The sequence below is a fragment of the Schistocerca serialis genome, chromosome 1, assembly GCF_023864345.2.
Source record: "Schistocerca serialis cubense isolate TAMUIC-IGC-003099 chromosome 1, iqSchSeri2.2, whole genome shotgun sequence".
NCBI lineage: Eukaryota > Metazoa > Arthropoda > Insecta > Orthoptera > Acrididae > Schistocerca > Schistocerca serialis.
In genome coordinates, this window is record NC_064638.1 from 1,233,487,811 (window position 1) to 1,233,507,684 (window position 19,874).

The following is a 19,874-nucleotide window of genomic DNA, read 5'->3' on the forward strand; positions in this document are numbered from 1 at the left end:
TTGTGGACACGATACCCGATAAGAAAAGTATGTAGCCGCTGCAGAGACGAGCGAAGAATCATTCTAGAGATTACATGGGCCGCCGAAAATGGGAAATCCGCTGACAAGCGACTTTGACAAACGGTAGACTGTTATGTCACGGCGCCTGGGAATGAGCATCTCGGAAACAGCGAAAGTGGTCGGCTGTCTGCTTGCTACTGTCGTGAGAATGTATGAAAAGTGGTCGAAAGACGGTGAAGCCACTAGGTAGTGGCGAAGTGTTGGACATGCAAGCCTCGTCACAGAATGCGGAGGTCGGAGACTGGCCTGCTCTGTAAAGCACAGCTGAACTGATGACGTGCAGGCACGTGTTTCGGAGCACACCATTCAGCGCACGTGACTGAAAACGGGTCTCTGCATCGGAAGACCTCTCCAAAGCAACGACAGCAGTTAAGATTGTATTGGGCACGGGATCATCTAAATTGGTTTCTCAGTCGGTGGAAACATGTCGGCTGCTGCGGTGAATCTTGTTTCTTCTTACACCAGGTCAATCGTCATGTCTGGGAACACCGTCTTTCAGGAGAGTGGCTGCTCGAAACGTGCACCGCGGTATGGACACAGGACGGTGGGGGCAGTAGTGTGATATGGGGGACATTCACCTGGTTGTCCATGGTATCTGTGGTGCTAACCGAAAGCCTCATCACAGCTGTACACTACTTCAACATTACTGTGGACCGCCTGCGTACCCTCATGTTTGACGTCTTACCAGCCGGCAACACCTTCTCACAACCTCAGAATCGTGCTACAGTGGTTTGAGGAGATAGTGATCTCACGTTTATACGTGGAACACCGAATTTTCCTGATCGGAACCGACGCTGTCTGGTGCCATCTCTCTGCCTACAAACCACCGGCCTGTAACTTACGGGAGTTCTGTGACCTGTACGTAGACACCTAGCACCACGCACCATCGTAAACCTACCAAGGAGTTACTGAATCCATGCCACGCAGAATCGGTGCTGTATTGGATTCCGTACGTGGACCATTAGGCTATTAAGGTGATGATCGCATTTTTTTTTCCCACCCACTCATAGGCACCGATTTACGAACATCTTGAAACTTTTCCATACTAGCGGAAGACCTTTATCGACGACTGAGAATGCCTTACTCCCGAGCTGATGTACTTATTACTCTTTCATCACCGTCCCCACTCCACAAGGCTCACAACTCATCTCAAACACCCGCCAGTGCTGTCGGCCTTCTCGACTTCACGAACTGCACGTTGTTCTTCGAAATTGTTTCAAAATACAGGCGTGCGGCCTCTCACACTTCGGTGCATAATACAGACACATATGTTGACTATTTTCTGCTGCCACTAATAGCATTCCTTTGCATAATACTGCTTCCTGGCAGGACACACAGAATTTCATTTCCAGCAAGTGCTGGGGAAACACTGGTCTTTGAGCCAGCGTAGTATTTGGCGTCCACAAAGCGCAGAGGATGTGTGGCCGGGAGCGGCCAGGAACAACATCAGTTTTTTTTGACATGTTCTGCGTGTTCTAGGATACATTACTGGCCATTAAAATTGCTACACCGCTAAGATGACGTGCTACAGACGCGAAATTAAAACCGACAGGACGAAGATGCTGTGATACCCAAATGATTACCTTTTCAGAGCATTCAGACAAGGTTGGCGCCGGTGGCGACACCTACAACGTGCTGACATCAGGAAAGTTTCCTACCGATTTCTCATACACAAACAGCAGTTGACCGCCGTTGCCTGGTGAAACGCTGTTGTGATGCCTCGTGCAAGGAACAGAAATGAGTACCATCACGTTTCCGACTTTGACAAAGGTCGAATCGTAGCCTATCGCGATTGCGGTTAATCGTATCGCGACTTTGCTGCTCGCTTTGGTCGAGATCCAATGACTGTTAGCAGAATATGGAATCGGTGGGTTCAGGAGGGTAACACGGAACGCCGTGCTGGATCCCAACGGCCTCGTATCACTATCAGTCGAGATGACGGGTATATTATCCGCATGGCTGTAGCGGATCGTGTAACCACGTCTCGATCCCTGAGTCAACATCTGCACGAACAGTTCGACGTCGTTTGCAGCAGCACGGACAATCAGCTCGGAGATCGTGGCTGCGGTTACCCTTGACGCTGCATCACAGACGAGCGCCTGCGATGGTGTACTCAACGACGAACCTCGGTGCACGAATGGCAAAACGTCATTTTTTCGGATGTATCCAAGTTCTGTTTACAGCATCATGATGGTGGCATCCGTGTTTGACGACATCGCGGTGAACGCACACTGTAAACGTGTATTCATCATCGGCATACTGGCGTATCATCCGGCGTGATGGTATGGGGTGCCATTGGTTACACATCTCGGTCACCTCTCGTTCGCATTGACGGCACTTTGAACAGTGGACGTTACATTTCAGATGAGTTACGACCCGTGGCTCTATCCTTCATTCGACCCCTGCGAAACCCTACATTTCAGCAGGATAATGCACGACCGCATGTTGCAGGTCCTTTACGGGCCTTTCTGGATACAGAAAATGTTCGACTGCTGCCCTGGCCAGCACATTCTCCAGTTCACCCGCCAATTGAAAACGTCTGTTTAATGGTGGCCTAGCAACTGGCTCGTCACAATACCCCAGTTACTACTCTTGATGGACTGTGGTATCGTGTTGAAGCTGAATGGGCAGCTGTACCTGTCACGCCATCCAAGCTCTGTTCGACTCAACGCCCAGGCGTATCAAGGCCCTTATAAAGGCCAGAGATGGTTGTTGTGGGTACTGATTTCTCAGGATCTTTGCACCCAAATTGCGTGAAAATGTACTAAAGTGAAGTTCTAGTATAATACATTTGTCCAATGAATACCCGTTTATCATCTGTATTTCTTCTTGGTGTAGCAAGTTTAATACCCAGTAGTGTATATTCATCACGGGTCTTTGCACATTGCGTCTAATCTAATCCAGTTGAATTTTTAGTAGCGACAGAAAATGGATGGGTCTAATGAGGACGAAATCAAACAGCATGACATTCTTGAGGTAACGGTCATAAATCTAAATTTTTAATACTGACATGTCCTCAGATGTAATAAACGTAGAGAGTTGAGCTGTTGTCGGCTGGGACTAACGTCTGACGTGTTTGCAGATCGGCGAGGAGATGCGGTACGTGTCCGAGGAGGCGGAGGGCTCCCGCGAGGGCGGCGCCGAGCCCGCAGACCTGGAGTGGGACAGCCTCAGCACGAGGGTGCGGCGCATGCGCAGGGCGGCCGCCCCCGCAGACCGCAAGGACGCGCTCACCAAGAGGCCGCTAGACTTCGACCAGGTAAGCGCCGTACTTTCTGTATTTTGTTGCGGCGTTTCGTTTTGAACAACCATGTAGTGGTCTCTTTTTAGATACGATATGACGCAAATAATCGTAGTGAGCGAAGTGCACATTTTTAGGGATCGTTCCTCAGTCTGTAAAAAAAAAAACGGAACACTTAAGAGGGTTGCTTTGCTGTCTGTCTGTTTGTTCGACTATTAAGAACCCATTTTCTCAGGAACAGGTAGACGTATGAAGTTAAAATTTAGGTCACATATTAAGGTCTACAGTCCCTTGGCAGCGTAAAAATTTTAAGCGTTTACGTCAATGCAGTCAAAAGATACGGTCATTTATGTCACATATTTTGGCACTCGAAGACTCGCTCATAGAAACCTGTAGGGTGCTTCCCGTTGACAAAGAATCATTACGTTTGACAAGAAGCAACCTTTCACACTACAAGTAAAGGAAAAACTCCGAAAATCGTTAATTTTTTATTATATAACACGAAAAAAATGTTTTTTGCCGTTTTTTATACATCCGTCTACCTACGCATCTTCTAAGACCCTTTTTTTCTGGAACAAAAATGGCTCAAATGACTCTGAGCACTATGGGGCTTAACATCTGAGGTCATCAGTCCCCTAGAACTTAGAACAACTTAAACCTAACTAACCTAAGGACATCACACACACCCATGCCCGAGGCAGGATTCGAACCTGCGACCGTAGCGGTCACGCGGTTCCAGACTGAAGCGCCTAGAACCGCTCGGCCAAACCTGCCGGCTTTTTGGAATAAGTTGACGTATAAAGTTTAAATTTGTGTCACATATTAAAGTTTATGGTCCCTTGGAGGCGTAAAAACTGTAAGTTTCTGCGCCAATGCAGTCAAAAGATACGGACATTTTTGTCACATATTTGGTACTCGCAGATTCACTCATCAAAACCTATAGGATAATTCCCGTTGACCTAGAATCATTAAATTCGGCTGGAAGAAAGGTTTCACAATACAGGTAAAGCAAAAACAATCTGAAACTTGTTAAATTGTAACTACATCACATAGAAAATATCTTTTGTATTTGAACATGCATTACATTCATCATCCGTCAAAAGCATAAAGACGAACATTACTGCATATACATATAAAATGAAAATTGTAGTCATATTTTAGCGAGTAAATAAAAAATGTTTCATTAAATCTTCTCTCTCTGCATGTACAATTCTAAGTCCCCTGATCGCGTTTTTTTTTCTGTGTGTCCGGGCTAGTCTGTGGAACTATTGTAGAAGTTTTGATACAGTCATGGAATTCCAGGGGCCATTAGTTCCCCAGTATCGATATCGATAACAGGCAAAAATCATTGAGATTCTCGTCTCCCAGGACGGATGAACTATGTATGTACGTAATTACGATTGTACTCAACCCTTACTGCGCGAGTCTTACTTGCACTTGGCCAATTCTTTTTATGTCATCGGTCTTCTGAAATGATTTAATACAGCCTGCCACGATACCTCTACCGTACTAACGTCTTCATCTCAGAGTAGCACTTACACCCTACCTCCTGCGTTATTTGTTGGATGTATTTCAATCTCATTCTTCCCTTACTGCTTTTTATCCTGTACATCTCCCTCTAGTACAATGGACGTTATGCCCTGATGTCCCATTGTCCAGGGTCTCCTTCTTGTCAATGTTTTTCGTATAAAGGATGGCCCATAAGTCAGCTTCAAAAATACGTTAGTGCAACAATACTAAACAAATGAAAATACAAATTTATTATCAACACAGAAACATGTAGTGTTCAATGTACCTACAAAAGATGCTCATAGTGGTTTCCATTCTTTCCAAGCAAACATTGCATCTTTTCAACACTCACTCACAAATTTTAATTTCGTCGCAAATGTTTCTGGGCTGCAGGTTTTTAAATTAATATTGGTTTGTTTACTTTTAAATGTCAAAATCACCAATAATTTCAGAAAAAAACATCATTTTTGTGTACTCTAGACTGATAAATCCACGCGTGTGATTTCTGGGGATCGTGAAGGCCAATCAGTAGTACATCATCTGCCAATACATTCACCGAAGTTTTCATTCGGAAAGTCTCTAACAACAACTCTATAATGCGGGAGAGCTCCTTCTTGTTGCCGTATCTGCTTTTCCTTAACTGGCTACAAATTTTCAGAAAGTGAACATTTTATTGTTCTAATAACAATTCTTGAAGAATATCTAGGTAATTTACAGATCTGGCACTTCTGATTAAAAAAAAAAATGGGCTAGACTATCCCATCGCTGAAAATCTCTGCCCATACACCTACGCCGCGAGAATTTAACTCTGTCTCCATCGCCACATGAGGTTTCGTAGAATCCCAGTAAACTGCCTGTTCACTCTGCCAATCACCTTAAAAGCCGCTTAGTCGCTCCAAAGAACGATTTCGTAAGATTTGGTGTTGAGGTCTTGTCCGATTGTGTACAACTCACAGAATTCCATACACCTCTCCAGATCATCTTCATATAGGATTCGAAATAAAGTAGACCTATACAGTCTCAATTTCAGGTTTTTTTGAAACCTTCCTAGGCTTGTTCTTGATAATCCATATTCCTTGGGCACTTTTCTTTGAGATTTATAACGTTGCGCGCCAACATAAAAATTCTCTTCTTTATGTGCAGACTTTAATTTGCGATTCCTTTGTCGAGATGGAGGTTGGATGTTGGAGGACATTCCGCAAACAAATCACAAACGTCACTAAATATGACCGTGTTTTCAAAACAGATACACGCTTTCTTGTAGTTAACTTTCTATTCATTGTTTCTCACATAACAATAAACAACAAAACTTCAAACTGCTAGTGTCAACTGACTTATGGTACTAAACGCTAGTTACGTTCACAACTGGCTGCTACTATTCTTGGCAGAATGAAGCTTAAGGATTGCTAGTGGCAAGTGACTTATGGGCCACACTACACTTCTTTCCTCGCCGATTCTGCAGAGAACTATCTCATTCCTTATCTTGTCAGTCCACCTGATTTTCAACATTCTTCTGTAGCACCATATCTCAAACGCATCGATTTTCCTCTTTTCCAGTTTTCCTACAACCTATGATTCACGTTTATACAACGCTTTCCTCGAAGTGTAATTTCTCAAAAATGTTTTCTCAAATTAAGAGCACGGCTCCCGATGTCGGAGGTTTGAGTCCTCCCTCGGGCATGGGTGTGTGTGTTGTCCTTAGCGTAAGTTAGTTTAAGTTAGAATAAGTAGTGTGTAAGCTTAGGGACCGATGAGATCAGCAGTGTGGTCGCATAAGACCTTACAACAAAAAATTCAAATTAAGACCGTTGTTTGATATTAGTTGACTTTTTTGACCAAGAATGGCATGTTTGTCTGTGTTAGTTTGCCTCTTATGTCCTCCTTGCTTCCAAGGTAGCAGAATTCTTTCACTTCGTCAACTATGTGGTTCCCAGTTTTTATATTGAGTTTGTTCCTGATTTCGTTTCTGCTACTCTTTCTGCTCTTCTTTCGATTCATTCTCGTGCTACAGTGTATGTTCATTCAGGGGCCATTCCGTTCAACTTATCCTGCAATTCTACCTCATTTTCACTGGCCATAGTAGTGTCACTAGCGAAACTTATCACTGATATCCTTCCACCCTGAATTTTAATTCCGCTCCTGAATATTTATGTTCGTCATTGCTTCTTCGATATTTAGACGGGAAAGTAGGAACAAAAGACCTACATTCCTTTCGTACATTCTTTTTAATCTGAGTACTTCGTTTTTGGTCTTCCATTTTTTCCTCTTTAGTCTTGTACGTATTGAATATCACGCGCCTTCCTATAGCTCATATTTATCAGCCTGAAAATTCCAAACAGCTTGCACCATTTTTCACTGTCGAACACTTCTACTATTCTGACAAATCCTGTGAAGGTTTCTTGATATTTCATAAGTCTTGGTTCAAATAACAAGTGCAAGGTCAGGACTGCCTCTCTGGTGGCTTTAGTTTTCCTAAAGCTAAACTGTTCGGCATCTAACTCATCCTCAATTTCCTTTCCATTCTTTATTGCTCTTCTCGGCAACTTCAATGCATGAGATGGATGTGCAATAGCTCTCACACTTATCTGTCCTTGTTATCTTGGAAGTGTGTGGTGATATTTTTCCGCAACTGTGATGGTATGGCTCCAGTCTCATAGGTTCTACATGCCAACTTGAATATTCGTTCGGTGGTCACTTCTCCCAATAATTTTAGAAATTAATTTTGGTTTATTTTGAAGCAAGTATGTTTAAACCTCTATTAAACTCTACAATCTCGTCATCAGACAAGTACTTCTTCCACCTATGCGTTCTCTCCTCCGCGTTTAATAGTGGGATTCCTCCTGCACTCTTAATATTGACGCCTTTGCTTTTAATTTCCAAGGAGTTTGTTTTGACTTTTCTATTGCTGAATCAGTCCTTACATCGAACAGTTCTCTTTAGATTGGGCATTGCAGTTGACTAGTGTGGTACACTTTACCTACAGAATTTGCCTGAAATATTTTTGCGTTTACAATTATGATCTACACTCATGTTCGTAAATTAAGGATAATTGCAGAATGTGGTACCACACAACGTGGCACTACACAAAACTGGCGCTAATAGCAGAGGCACATAGGGAACACACACGGCACAGATCTGTAAGTTAACTGTATTGGTGATAAGTTGAGAAAACCGTCCCCAAACATATGTGCTACAAAACGCCACTATTTCCTGCGCATGTACCCAGACATCCATTTGGGATCTGATCGCCATGCAAACGTACACAGGCCGCACAACAGGTTGGCATACTCTGGATCAGGTGGTGGAGCAGCTGCTGGGGTATAGCCTCCCATTCTTGCACCAGTGTCTGTCGGAGCTCCTGAAGTGTCCTAGGGGTTTGAAGACGTGCAGCGATACGTTGACCGAGAGCATCCCAGACGTGCTCGGTGGGGTTTAGGTCTGGAGAACAGGCAGGCCACTCCATTCGCCTGATATCTTCTGTTTCAAGGTACTCCTCCACGATGGCAGCTCGGTGGGGCCGTGTGTTATCATCCATCAGGAGGAAGGTGGGACCCACTGCGCCCCTGAAAAGGCGGACATACTGGTGCAAAATGACGTCCCGATACACCTGACCTGTTACAGTTCCTCTGTCAAAGACAAGCAGGGGTGTACATGCACCAATCATAATCCCACCCCACACCATCAAACCACGACCTCCATACAGGTCCCTTTCAAGGACATTAAGGGGTTGGTATTTGGTTCCTGGTTCACGTCAGATGAAAACCCAGCGAGAATCAGTATTCAGACTATACCTGGACTCGTCCGTAGACATAACCTGGGACCACCGTTCCAGTGACCATGTACTGTGTTCTTGACACCAGGCCTTACGGGCTCTCCTGTGACCAGGGGTCAGTGGAATGCACCTTGCGGGTGTCCGTTCAGTCGTCTGTAGACTGTGTGTCTGGAGACAACTGTTCCAGTGGCTGCGGTAGGGTCCCAAGCAAGGCTACCTGCAGTACTCCGTGGCCATCTGCGGGCACTGATGGTGAGATGTCGGTCTTCTTGTGGTGTTGTACACTGTGGACGTCCCATACTGTAGCGCCTCGACACGTTTCCTGTCTGCTGGAATCGTTGCCATAATCTTGAGATCACACTTTGTGGCACTCTGAGGGCCCGTGCTACGACCTGCTGTGTTTGACCAGCCTCCAGTCTTCCTAGTATTCTATCCCTCATAATGTCATAAATATGTGTTCTTTGAGCCATTTTCAATACACAGTCACCATTAGCACGTCTGAAAACGTCTGCACACTTACTCGCTGCACCGTACTCTGACATGCACCAACACACCTCTGCGTATGTGGACTGCTGCCAGCGCCACCGTGCGACGACCGCAGGTCAAATGCACCGCGTGGTCATACCCCGAGGTGATATAAACCCGCAAACCGCCCATCAGAGCGTTGCTTCACCATCTATCAACATTATCCTTAATTTCTGAGCATGAGTGTGTATATATTTATTTATTTATTGATTTATTTAACCTGGCAAGATTAGGGCCATCAGGCCCTCTCTTACATCTAACTAGGCATTCTACTTATTTTACATTCATATGTTTTAGTAGGCATGTTAAACTACATCTAGTACAAAAAGTGAAATAAACAATTTGAAAGGCACACCTGGAAAAATACATACATATAGAGTTTATATTCTTAGGTCACAAGTACTGTTATAATTAGACATTATTGAAGAGACAGATTTTAGATAGGAGTGCTGGCAGCAGGGAGTATGAGGGAGACTCATGGTGAAGGGAGGAGAAGAATAGAGACATGATGAAACATAATTAAGGAAATATAAAGGAAAAGAAGATTGCGTGGCTAATAGAGATAGATGAAGAAGAAGGCATCTCAGGAGCAAGATAGGAGACGCTAGCTTTGCTATTTGACAGATGAGGGGATTGTCCTTGTACATTAATTTGGTGGAGAGCTTTGTGAGGATGATAGTAGGAAATGCTTCAACTTCTTCTTAAAAGCAGCAGGAGATCGAATTTTGCGCAAGGTAAGGGGCAGTTTGTTCCAGAGGCGGACAGCGGCAACTGAGAAGGAGTTTGCAAAAGTTTTTGTTTTGTGAGTGGGCACAGTTAGGATACCAAATATATGGTCTGCCCCTAGGGATAGATATCGTTGTATTTACATTGCAACTTTGTTGTTACTGTTAATACAGCCGCATGTATAACATATTTGTATAAAGGAAAGAAAAATTATAACAAATAGCAATATGAAGCCCCTATTGGGTCCTTCTACTTCCTTGTAAGTAAAAGTTGCTCGCTCATAATTTATGCAAGAGTACCATGTACTTTATCACCTTCAGTTGGCCTGCTCCTGTGAAAATGCGCCCGTGCTCTGCATTACTACCAAGTATGTAAACTAAGTAATTTCTCTTGTGAGGCTAATGGTGTGGACCGTCAGAACGTGTTGTGGTACAACAAAGAAGTGACTAATGAAGAAAACTATCTTATTTGTATTGTTGTGTACGGATTGTAAGGTCCTCCTCTTTTATGCTCTTTCTGTATAAAACTCTGATTCTCCTCCTAACGTGCAGTATGCATAGTGAGTGAGCTCAAAAACTTTAAACGATGGTATGATCCTGTTTTGCCAGTTTCAGGAAAGGTCTTTAACGGTAGCAGGTTAACAAAGAAGTCGACAAATACAGATAACAGATTACGTATACTTTATCAATTCAGCCTCACTTTCGTAAAGCATCCATCGTGACAGTTATTCCTTAAGGACCACGTGCCACAAACATGTTGACAGTTTCACACGTAACACAAACCATACTAAAAATTTCTAAGCAATGAACACGTCAGACCAGCGCGGTCTGCTACGAGACGCGGACAACTTCCCAGGCACGTGTCCAAACAGCGACTCTCTCACAGATAATCCTATCCAATACTCGCTGCACGCTGGCGTGCGTCAAATCAGACCCCTTGTTGAGGCCATAAAAGAACAGTAACGCAGTCATAAAGTTACAAAACCGTATATGATACAAAAAAAACGATCTAAATCTCACATATATAGGTACATCATGGAACAAACTGAACTAAAATTGGGACAAGTGAGATAAATTAATTACACAGGGTGGTCAAAACAAGGTTGGTCCGGAAAATATTTCACGCGCTTTCAGATAGGCAACCCGGACTACATCACCTGCTCTGGGAGTGCATGATGTAAGTTGGGTTCCCTGTCTTAAGGTGCATGAAATATTTTCCGGACGAGTCGTGTTTCGCCCCCGTGTATATATACCGGATAATCAAAAAGTCAGTATAAATTTGAAAACGTAATAAACCACGGAATAATGTAGATAGAGAGGTAAAAATTGACACAAGGGGTTTTATTAGACCCAAAACCGTCATCGGGCCTTTTTTCTTCGACGAAATGCGTGATTCTGGTTTTGTAACTGCTACTGTGACGGGTGAGAGGTACGCCGATATGTTACAGAATCGCATCATCCCCAGCCTGGCTGATAAACACCTGCTGCAACGTACGATGTTTATTCAGGATGGCGCTCCACCCCATATTGCTAGACGCGTCAAAGATCTCTTGCGCGCGTCGTTTGGCGATGATCGTGTGTTCAGCCGCCACTTTCGTCATGCTTGACCTCCCAGGTCCGTGCGATTGTTGGCTTTGGGATTTGCCTGAAGTCGCAAGTGTATCGTGATCGACCGACATCTCTAGGGACGCTGAGAGACAACATCCGACGCCAGTGCCTCACCATAACTCCGGACACGCTTTTCAGTGCTGTTCACAACATTATTCCTCGACTACAGCTATTGTTAAGGAATGATGGTGGAGATAGTGGCCGGCCGGAGCGGCCGTGCGGTTCTAGGCGCTACGGTCTGGAGCCGAGCGACCGCTACGATCGCAGGTTCGAATCCTGCGTCGGGCATGGTTGTGTATGATGTCCTTAGGTTTAATTAATTCTAAGTTCTAGGTGACTGATGACCTCAGAAGTTAAGTCGCATAGTGCTCAGAGCCATTTAAACCTTTTTTTTTTTTTTTTTTTTTTTTTTTTTGGAGATATTGTAAAGAATATCATCTTTGCTTTCTCCTACTTTGTTATGCTAATTATTGCTATTCTGATCAGATGAAGCGCCATCTATCGGAAATTTTTTGAACTTTTGTATTTTTTTGGTTCTAATAAAACCCCATGTCATTCCAACCATGTGTGTCAATTTGTACCTCTGTATCTACATTATTCCGTGATTTATTGAGTTTTCAAATTTATACTGACTTTTTGATCACCTGGTATATACAGGGTGTTACAAAAAGGTACGGCCAAACTTTCAGGAAACATTCCTCACACACAAAGAAAGAAAATATGTTATGTCGACATGTGTCCGGAAACGCTTACTTTCCATGTTAGAGCTCATTTTATTACTTCTCTTCAAATCACATCAATCATGGAATGGAAACACACAGCAACAGAACGTACCGGCCTGACTTCAAACACGTTTTTACAGGAAATGTTCAAAATGTCCTCCGTTAGCGAGGGTACATGCATCCACCCTCCGTCGCATGGAATCCCTGATGCGCTGATGCAGCCCTGGAGAACGACGTATTGTATCACAGCCGTCCACAATACGAGCACGAAGAGTCTCTACATTTGGTACCGGGGTTGCGTAGACAAGAGCTTTCAAATGCCCCCATAAATGAAAGTCAAGAGGGTTGAGGTCAGGAGAGCGTGGAGGCCATGGAATTGGTCCGCCTCTACCAATCCATCGGTCACCGAATCGGTTGTTGAGAAGCGTACGAACACTTCGACTGAAATGTGCAGGAGCTCCACCGTGCATGGACCACATGTTGTGTCGTACTTGTAAAGGCACATGTTCTAGCAGCACAGGTAGAGTATCCCGTATAAAATGATGGCGGTGAATCGAGGAAGTACAGTACATACTGACGAAACTAAAATGAGCTCTAACATGGAAATTAAGCGTTTCCGGACACATGTCCACTTAACATCTCTTCTTCATTTGTGTGTGAGGAATGTTTCCTGAAAGTTTGGCCGTACCTTTTTGTAACACCCTGTATATCACAAGATGTAGGTAGTAGGTAGCAGCACAGTGTGGTGACGCCTTGTGCAGGAGGAGGAGACGCGCAAGGCGGAGACGTCCAAATGGCTGGAGCACCACTTCGGCAGCGAGTCGCGCTCCTCCAAGGGCTCGCTGGACGACGAGGAGGCGGCGGCGCCGGCCACCAACACGAGCTTCATCAACGTGACGATGAAGTCGCGGCCCCTGGCGGGCCACGGCCGCAGCCGCTCCCCGGCGCAGCCCGCCCCGGGCCGCGGCTACGTCGCCACCGTCAACTCGTCGGCGCGCGTCTTCGTGTCGTCGCCGGAGCCCGAGGAGCACGCCCCCGTCGCCCCCGCCGCCGCCGCCGCCGCCGCCGCCGCCGCCTCCGTGCCGCCGCCGTCCAGCAACGGCGCCTCCGCTGGCGGCTTCTTCCGCGGCGTCAGCGAGTGGTCGGAGCGCCGCAAGGCGGCCCCGCAGCCCACCGTGGTCGTCAGCACCAGCCACGCGCCGCCCCAGAGGGTGCAGGTGCGTCTCTCTGCAATTTTCTTTCCCTTTATTGTTATTTTAAACACCTGTACATCAGGCGGGCTGGCAGCAGCATCCTATGCTGCTCTTCAGCCTCAGGATTTACAATGAAAAATAGTAAAAAGACATAGAGTGAACAGAATGGTGGGCAAAGACAGTAGACACAGAACACAAAATACACGAAGCCGTTCACACTCGACGAAAACCACACTAAAAACTGTCGGCACGACGCACAAACACTGACGATTTCGACGGGACATGTGAACGTTGGAGCGTGATGGCGAACACTAAACACAAACACAATGGCACACACACGAGAAACTGGTGGCGATGATCTCCGGCGCGCGAATGTCCACGTAGCGTGTGCGAGTCCGGGGACCTACCAAGAGGAGAAGAAGGGGGAGGGTGAGGGAGAGGGGTGAGCAAAGATGCCAATGGCAGAGGAGATGGTAGGTGGACTGGAGGAATGGGGGTAGGGGAGGCCCGGGGGAGGAGTGGGAGAAAGGGAGGAGGGGGGGAAGGGGTAGAGAAGGGAGAGAGGGTGCCCATAGGAACAAACACGGAAAGAGGGAGGGAGGATCAAAGTTGGTAGGAGGGGTAGATGGAGGGGAGGGGGAGGGGGGAGGGAGAGGGGGAGGGAGAGGGGTGAGCAAAGATGCCAATGGCAGAGGAGATGGTAGGAGGACTGGAGGAATGGGGGTAGGGGAGGCCAGGGGGAGGAGTGGGAGAAAGGGAGGAGGGAGGGAAGGGGGAGAGAAGGGAGAGAGGGTGCCCATAGGAACAAACACGGGAAGAGGGAGGGAGGATCAAAGTTGGTAGGAGGGGTAGATGAAGAGGGAGGAGGGCATCATCAGGCAGGGGGAGCCACCTTGGGAGAGGGTATGGAGAGTGGAGAGATGGAGAGCAGGTGGGACGTGGAAGTACAGGCGCGGCAGCGGATGGGGTCGGGAGAGGATGGGAGAGACCGGCGGGTGAGGAGGATCGAGTTTACGGGAGGTGTAGAGGATCCTCTCTCTGCAAAGCTAACAGCTAGTTTCTTCCGTCTGGTGGAATTTCCCAGTCACACGATCCACAGACCATAGGTTCACTCATGTTTTGGGCGCACACCGTCACTTGGCCTGGTGCGCGCCCTCCCTTATTAGATAATATACAGGGTGGTCCATTGATAGTGACCGGGAGAAATATCTCACGAAATAAGCATCAAACGAAAAAACTACGAAGCACGAAACTCGTCTAGCTTGAAGGTGGAAACCGGATGGCGCTATGGTTGGACCACTAGATGGCGCCGCCATAGGTCAAACGGATATCAAATGCGTTTTTTAAAATAGGAACCCCCCATTTTTTTATCGCATATTCGTGTAGTATGTAAAGAAATATGAATGTTTTAGTTGGACCACCTAGGAATAACATGTTTGTTATAACGCATTATACATAAAAAATATTTTGGCGTATAAAACCTGTATTCAACTGTGCACTCAACATCTGCAATAATTAATCATTCTTGAAAGATTCTTTTTAGATGTAACATGTTTGTTATAGCACATATCTTAACAGAGCATTTTGAGAATGATTAATTATTACGTTTGTGGAATGCTCACATGAATATATCTTTCAGGACCCAGGGACTGGGAATGAAACTGATAGTCAAAATAAATAAATATATCTGCGTATTAGAATGCAGTTTGTAATTTCATGTTGTCGAATTATTTTCTAGGCCAAGAAACTCAATGAAAGTGTCTCGATTCTGATTAAGTCTCGGTTTCATTACCAAGGATAATAATGACACTAGCTTATATAAAATATTCTCGGACGCCTTTCCGCTAGTTCTGAATAAAACCTCCAGCTTTCGACAGTTATTACCATCGTCTTCATCAGGAGCAAGTCAATAAAAGCAGGCCATAAAATCGGTGACTTAAATGGTAAAACGGCGGAAAATCGTGGAGCTTAAAACATAGAACAAAGGGTTGATGAAGCTAATAAAATACAAATGAAGCAGACAGGTAAAAGAATAGACAGACAATTAAAAAAACACGGCTACAGTCTGGTTTCTGTTCGCAAGACATAAAATTTACACCCAGCGACAGCATGGTTTCTGTTCGCAACACTTTGGAAAGACAAACAACACTGAACATCCACTCAAACACTGCAATAAAAAATTGGCACAAATATACCACAGCCGAGGGCATATGGGAGGGGGAGAACCTGGACAGATGAGGGGAAAGGAAAGGGGGGAAGGAGAGTGAAAAAAAAGAACGAAGTGGAGGGAGGGGGGAAGGTGCCGATGGAGGACGAGGACCCACAAGAGGGGGGCGGGTGCTGGGCAGACGCGACAGGGAGTGGGGTATACAAAAGGACTCGGGGGAGGGGGGTGTTGGGAGGCAGAGAGAGGTTAGGTGGGGAGAAAACAGGATGTAAGGGGGTAAGAGGAAGCCCGGGGAAAGGACAGAGGAAGGAAGGGGGGGTGAGGATCAGAGTTGATTGGAGGAATAAATGGAGGGATAGAGGGCATCATCCGGGCAGGGGGAGTTGACGGAAGCCACCTTGGGAAAGGAGATGGAGGGTGTAGAAATGGAGGGTAGGGGGGACACAACAGTGAAGGCATGGCAGAGGGCGGGGATTGGAGAGGAGAGGAGCGACCGGTGTAGTGTAACGACGTAAGTTTTGTATAAATGATTTTCTTTTGACATATGACCATGTGCAGACTTCGTCACCTACGTCAGTTAGAAAACACTTCAAAATTATTTAAATTCTTTTTAAAGTTGTCTCTGAATGGTTCTTGAACGAAACTGTAATTAAAACATCATCATTTGAGTCGTATGAGCAGAATTACGTCACCCAGTCGAATTGGTTTGCGCGAACTTTTTTCAATTTAGATGTCGTTTGTTTCTTCTCAGAAATTATATTAATGCAAGTTATCGGCTTCAATAAATATTAAAACCACATTGAATAAAATTTTAAGAATCAAACTCGCGATGAAAGTTGTCAAAAATTAATAATCTTGTCAAATAAATCAGTAATACTTCTTACTTAATATAATTCTTCATAAACAAATTCTCGGAACACGGATTTATACTTTTGTAGTATACACTAGTTTATTATCTTCATATATACTACATATAGACGTGAACATGAGCCTTGACAAGATAGTACTGAACATTTACAACATGATTAAACTTTCTATGACGTCATTGTTGTAGAAACATTACAAATTCTTATTTTTTTCAGTTTTTAGAAGCACGACGCAACAACTCGGTTTCAGGATCTTCTGTAGCTGTTTGGCTGTCGACCCGCGACGTATAGTGGCCATCAATTTTCTCTCTAGTCCCGGCAGTGAAGATGTTCTCTCCGTTCGTTGCGCCGCCCTCTCCGTACATGAAACATAAAAATAAATAAAAAACTTTAGATAATTCACAAACATTACAAATATTAGAAAATACATAAACAAAACACTAAATTAAACTTATATTCACCTGCAAACTGGGCTGACACTGGTGGATGGGTGACGCATCAATTTCGCGCCCCACTACACCAGGGGTAGGGGGACAGTCAGTTGTCAGTTCTGACGAAAAATATGGTGGTAATCGCCGGAGGCTGGAAGTGTTATCCAAAACTGATGCGACAATGCGTCCGAGAATACTTTACAGACGAATTTCTTCGGGGAAAACTTTGTTCGACGGTAACGCGAGCTACGTTGCAGGTGCTGCCGACCGGGCCCCACCACACGTTCTCGCCGCTGAACGTGGAGAGGCGCGCCGGCGCGTACAACGGCGTGCCGGAGCGCGGCTCCCCGCAGTACAACGGCAGCGTCGACCGCGTCTCGTCGCCGTACAGCGGCAGCGCCGACCGCGTGACGTCACCGTTCGGCGACCGCGACAGGACGCGCTCGCCGTCGCCGCCGCTGCAGCCGCAGCCGCAGCCGCAGAGGCTGCTGGTCAACGGCCACTCGCCCGCGCTGCGCGTCGCGTCCTACGGCAGCGCCGCCGAGAGGGACAGAGACCTCAGCATCAGGGAGTCGCCGACGCCGCCGCGCGCCAGGGAGCGCGAGCGCGAGGACGGCTACCCCAGGAGGCGCTACCAGGTAACGCTCCTCTGCACAGGTGTGCGGACAATTGCCACGATTTTACCTGCTCCGAAGGGCTGGGTCCCTTGTCTCCCCCTCCTCCTCCTCACCCGCATTTAGTACGAGGGCAGTTCAATAAGTAATGCAACACTTTTTTTTTCTCGGCCAATTTTGGTTGAAAAAAACCGGAAATTTCTTGTGGAATATTTTCAAACATTCCCACTTCGTCTCGTATAGTTTCATTGACTTCCGACAGGTGGCAGCGCTGTACGGAGCTGTTAAAATGGCGTCTGTAACGGATGTGCGTTGCAAACAACGGGCAGTGATCGAGTTTCTTTTGGCGGAAAACCAGGGCATCTCAGATATTCATAGGCGCTTGCAGAATGTCTACGGTGATCTGGCAGTGGACAAAAGCACGGTGAGTCGTTGGGCAAAGCGTGTGTCATCGCCGCAAGGTCAAGCGAGACTGTCTGATCTCCCGCGTGCGGGCCGGCCGTGCACAGCTGTGACTCCTGCAATGGCGGAGCGTGCGAACACACTCGTTCGAGATGATCGACGGATCACCATCAAACAACTCAGTGCTCAACTTGACATCTCTGTTGGTAGTGCTGTCACAATTGTTCACCAGTTGGGATATTCAAAGGTTTGTTCCCGCTGGGTCCCTCGTTGTCTAACCGAACACCATAAAGAGCAAAGGAGAACCATCTGTGCGGAATTGCTTGCTCGTCATGTGGCTGAGGGTGACAATTTCTTGTCAAAGATTGTTACAGGCGATGAAACATGGGTTCATCACTTCGAACCTGAAACAACACGGCAATCAATGGAGTGGCGCCACACCCACTCCCCTACCAAGAAAAAGTTTAAAGCCATACCCTCAGCCGGTAAAGTCATGGTTACAGTCTTCTGGGACGCTGAAGGGGTTATTCTGTTCGATGTCCTTCCCCATGGTCAAACGATCAACTCTGAAGTGTATTGTGCTACTCTTCAGAAAGTGAAGAAACGACTTCAGCGTGTTCGTAGGCACAAAAATCTGAACAAACTTCTCCTTCTTCATGACAACGCAAGACCTCACACAAGTCTTCGCACCCGAGAGGAGCTCACAAAACTTCAGTGGACTGTTCTTCCTCTTGCACCCTACAGCCCCGATCTCGCTCCGTCGGATTTCCATATGTTTGGCCCAATGAAGGACGCAATCCGTGGGAGGCACTACGCGGATGATGAAGAAGTTATTGATGCAGTACGACGTTGGCTCCGACATCGACCAGTGGAATAGTACCGTGCAGGCGTACAGGCCCTCATTTCAAGGTGGCGTAAGGCCGTAGCATTGAATGGAGATCACGTTGAAAAATAGTGTTGTGTAGCTAAAAGATTGGGGAATAACCTGGTGTATTTCAATGCTGAATAAAACAACCCCTGTTTCAGAAAAAAATATGTTGCATTACTTATTGAACTGCCCTCCTAACTCCACTTTAGTGGCACTGTCATCAGTAATATCACCGTCGCTGCTGCGCAGTAAAGGTGCTTACTGAGCCTTTCCGCTGGTTCACTTAACATAGGACCACAATCTCTTTGGATTTTCCGTCACATTTCTAGAGAGAGTTTCGTTGTGTAAACTATTAAATGCATCTCGCATTGAAACCCGCACCAAATTTCGAGCCTCAGTAAAACTTCGCCAATCTTGGGGTTTTGCGTTCGTCTAAATCAGGCTCATCCAAGAATTGCGCCCGGCGGGCGCAAGGCAGTGTAGTTCAGCGCCCCGTCCGCGACCGTGTGTCGCTAGTGTCGCAATAGGAGAGAGAGAGAGAGAGAGAGAGAGAGAGAGAGAGAGAGAGAGACAGAGAGAGCGCTGCAGAGCGAGTGAGACCGCACAGCACTGCTCTGCGCTGGACTGTCCCGCGGTCAGATCTAACGTAAACAAAATATTCTATTTTAGAATTAATTTTGTGTAAGGGATATAGAGTCTCATTCTTACTGTTAGTAGTTACATGTAAGTATTTTTTGTTGTTCTTCGTGCTACAATTTTTTGTATCCCTTTTCAGAGTTTAAAATCGGATCCTTAGTTTGCTGTTTTGTACGTAATAATTTTAACTGACCAAGTTTGAAAACTCATTAAAATAGAATTAAGGTTATAAAGCTCTTTAATTCTTACAGTCAACATTGTTAAAGAAGACAATTAACATTTTACACGTTTCTCTTTTTCGAGGAAACGATTTTGTCTAGGCTTGGTGCAATATTCCGTGAGACGGCTAAGCTCAAAGAATCAGTCAAATTTTTATCGCCAAGGAATGAATAGTTCTTAGTTTTAGCAAGCTTTAAAAGAGAGAAAAAGCGCTCGCAAATATACGTGGAACCAAACATTGAGAGAACTTTGGACGCGTGCTTTTGTAAAAGAGGATATTTCTCTCGTGGAAGACAGCTATAAAAGTCATCCAAAG

General features: G+C 45.8%; 1 protein-coding gene across 2 annotated transcripts in view; it reads left to right on the forward strand.

The window, feature by feature from the left end:
- LOC126419121 (serine/arginine repetitive matrix protein 2) overlaps positions 1-19,874 on the forward strand; it is a 1,464,442-nt gene that overhangs the window by 1,309,392 nt on the left and 135,176 nt on the right. For both annotated transcript variants that reach the window (XM_050086231.1, XM_050086224.1), the window contains 3 exons: positions 3,143-3,319; positions 12,924-13,379; positions 17,077-17,457. In XM_050086231.1, the coding sequence (XP_049942188.1) occupies positions 3,143-3,319; positions 12,924-13,379; positions 17,077-17,457 (1,014 nt within the window). The remainder of the gene's footprint in view (positions 1-3,142; positions 3,320-12,923; positions 13,380-17,076; positions 17,458-19,874) is intronic.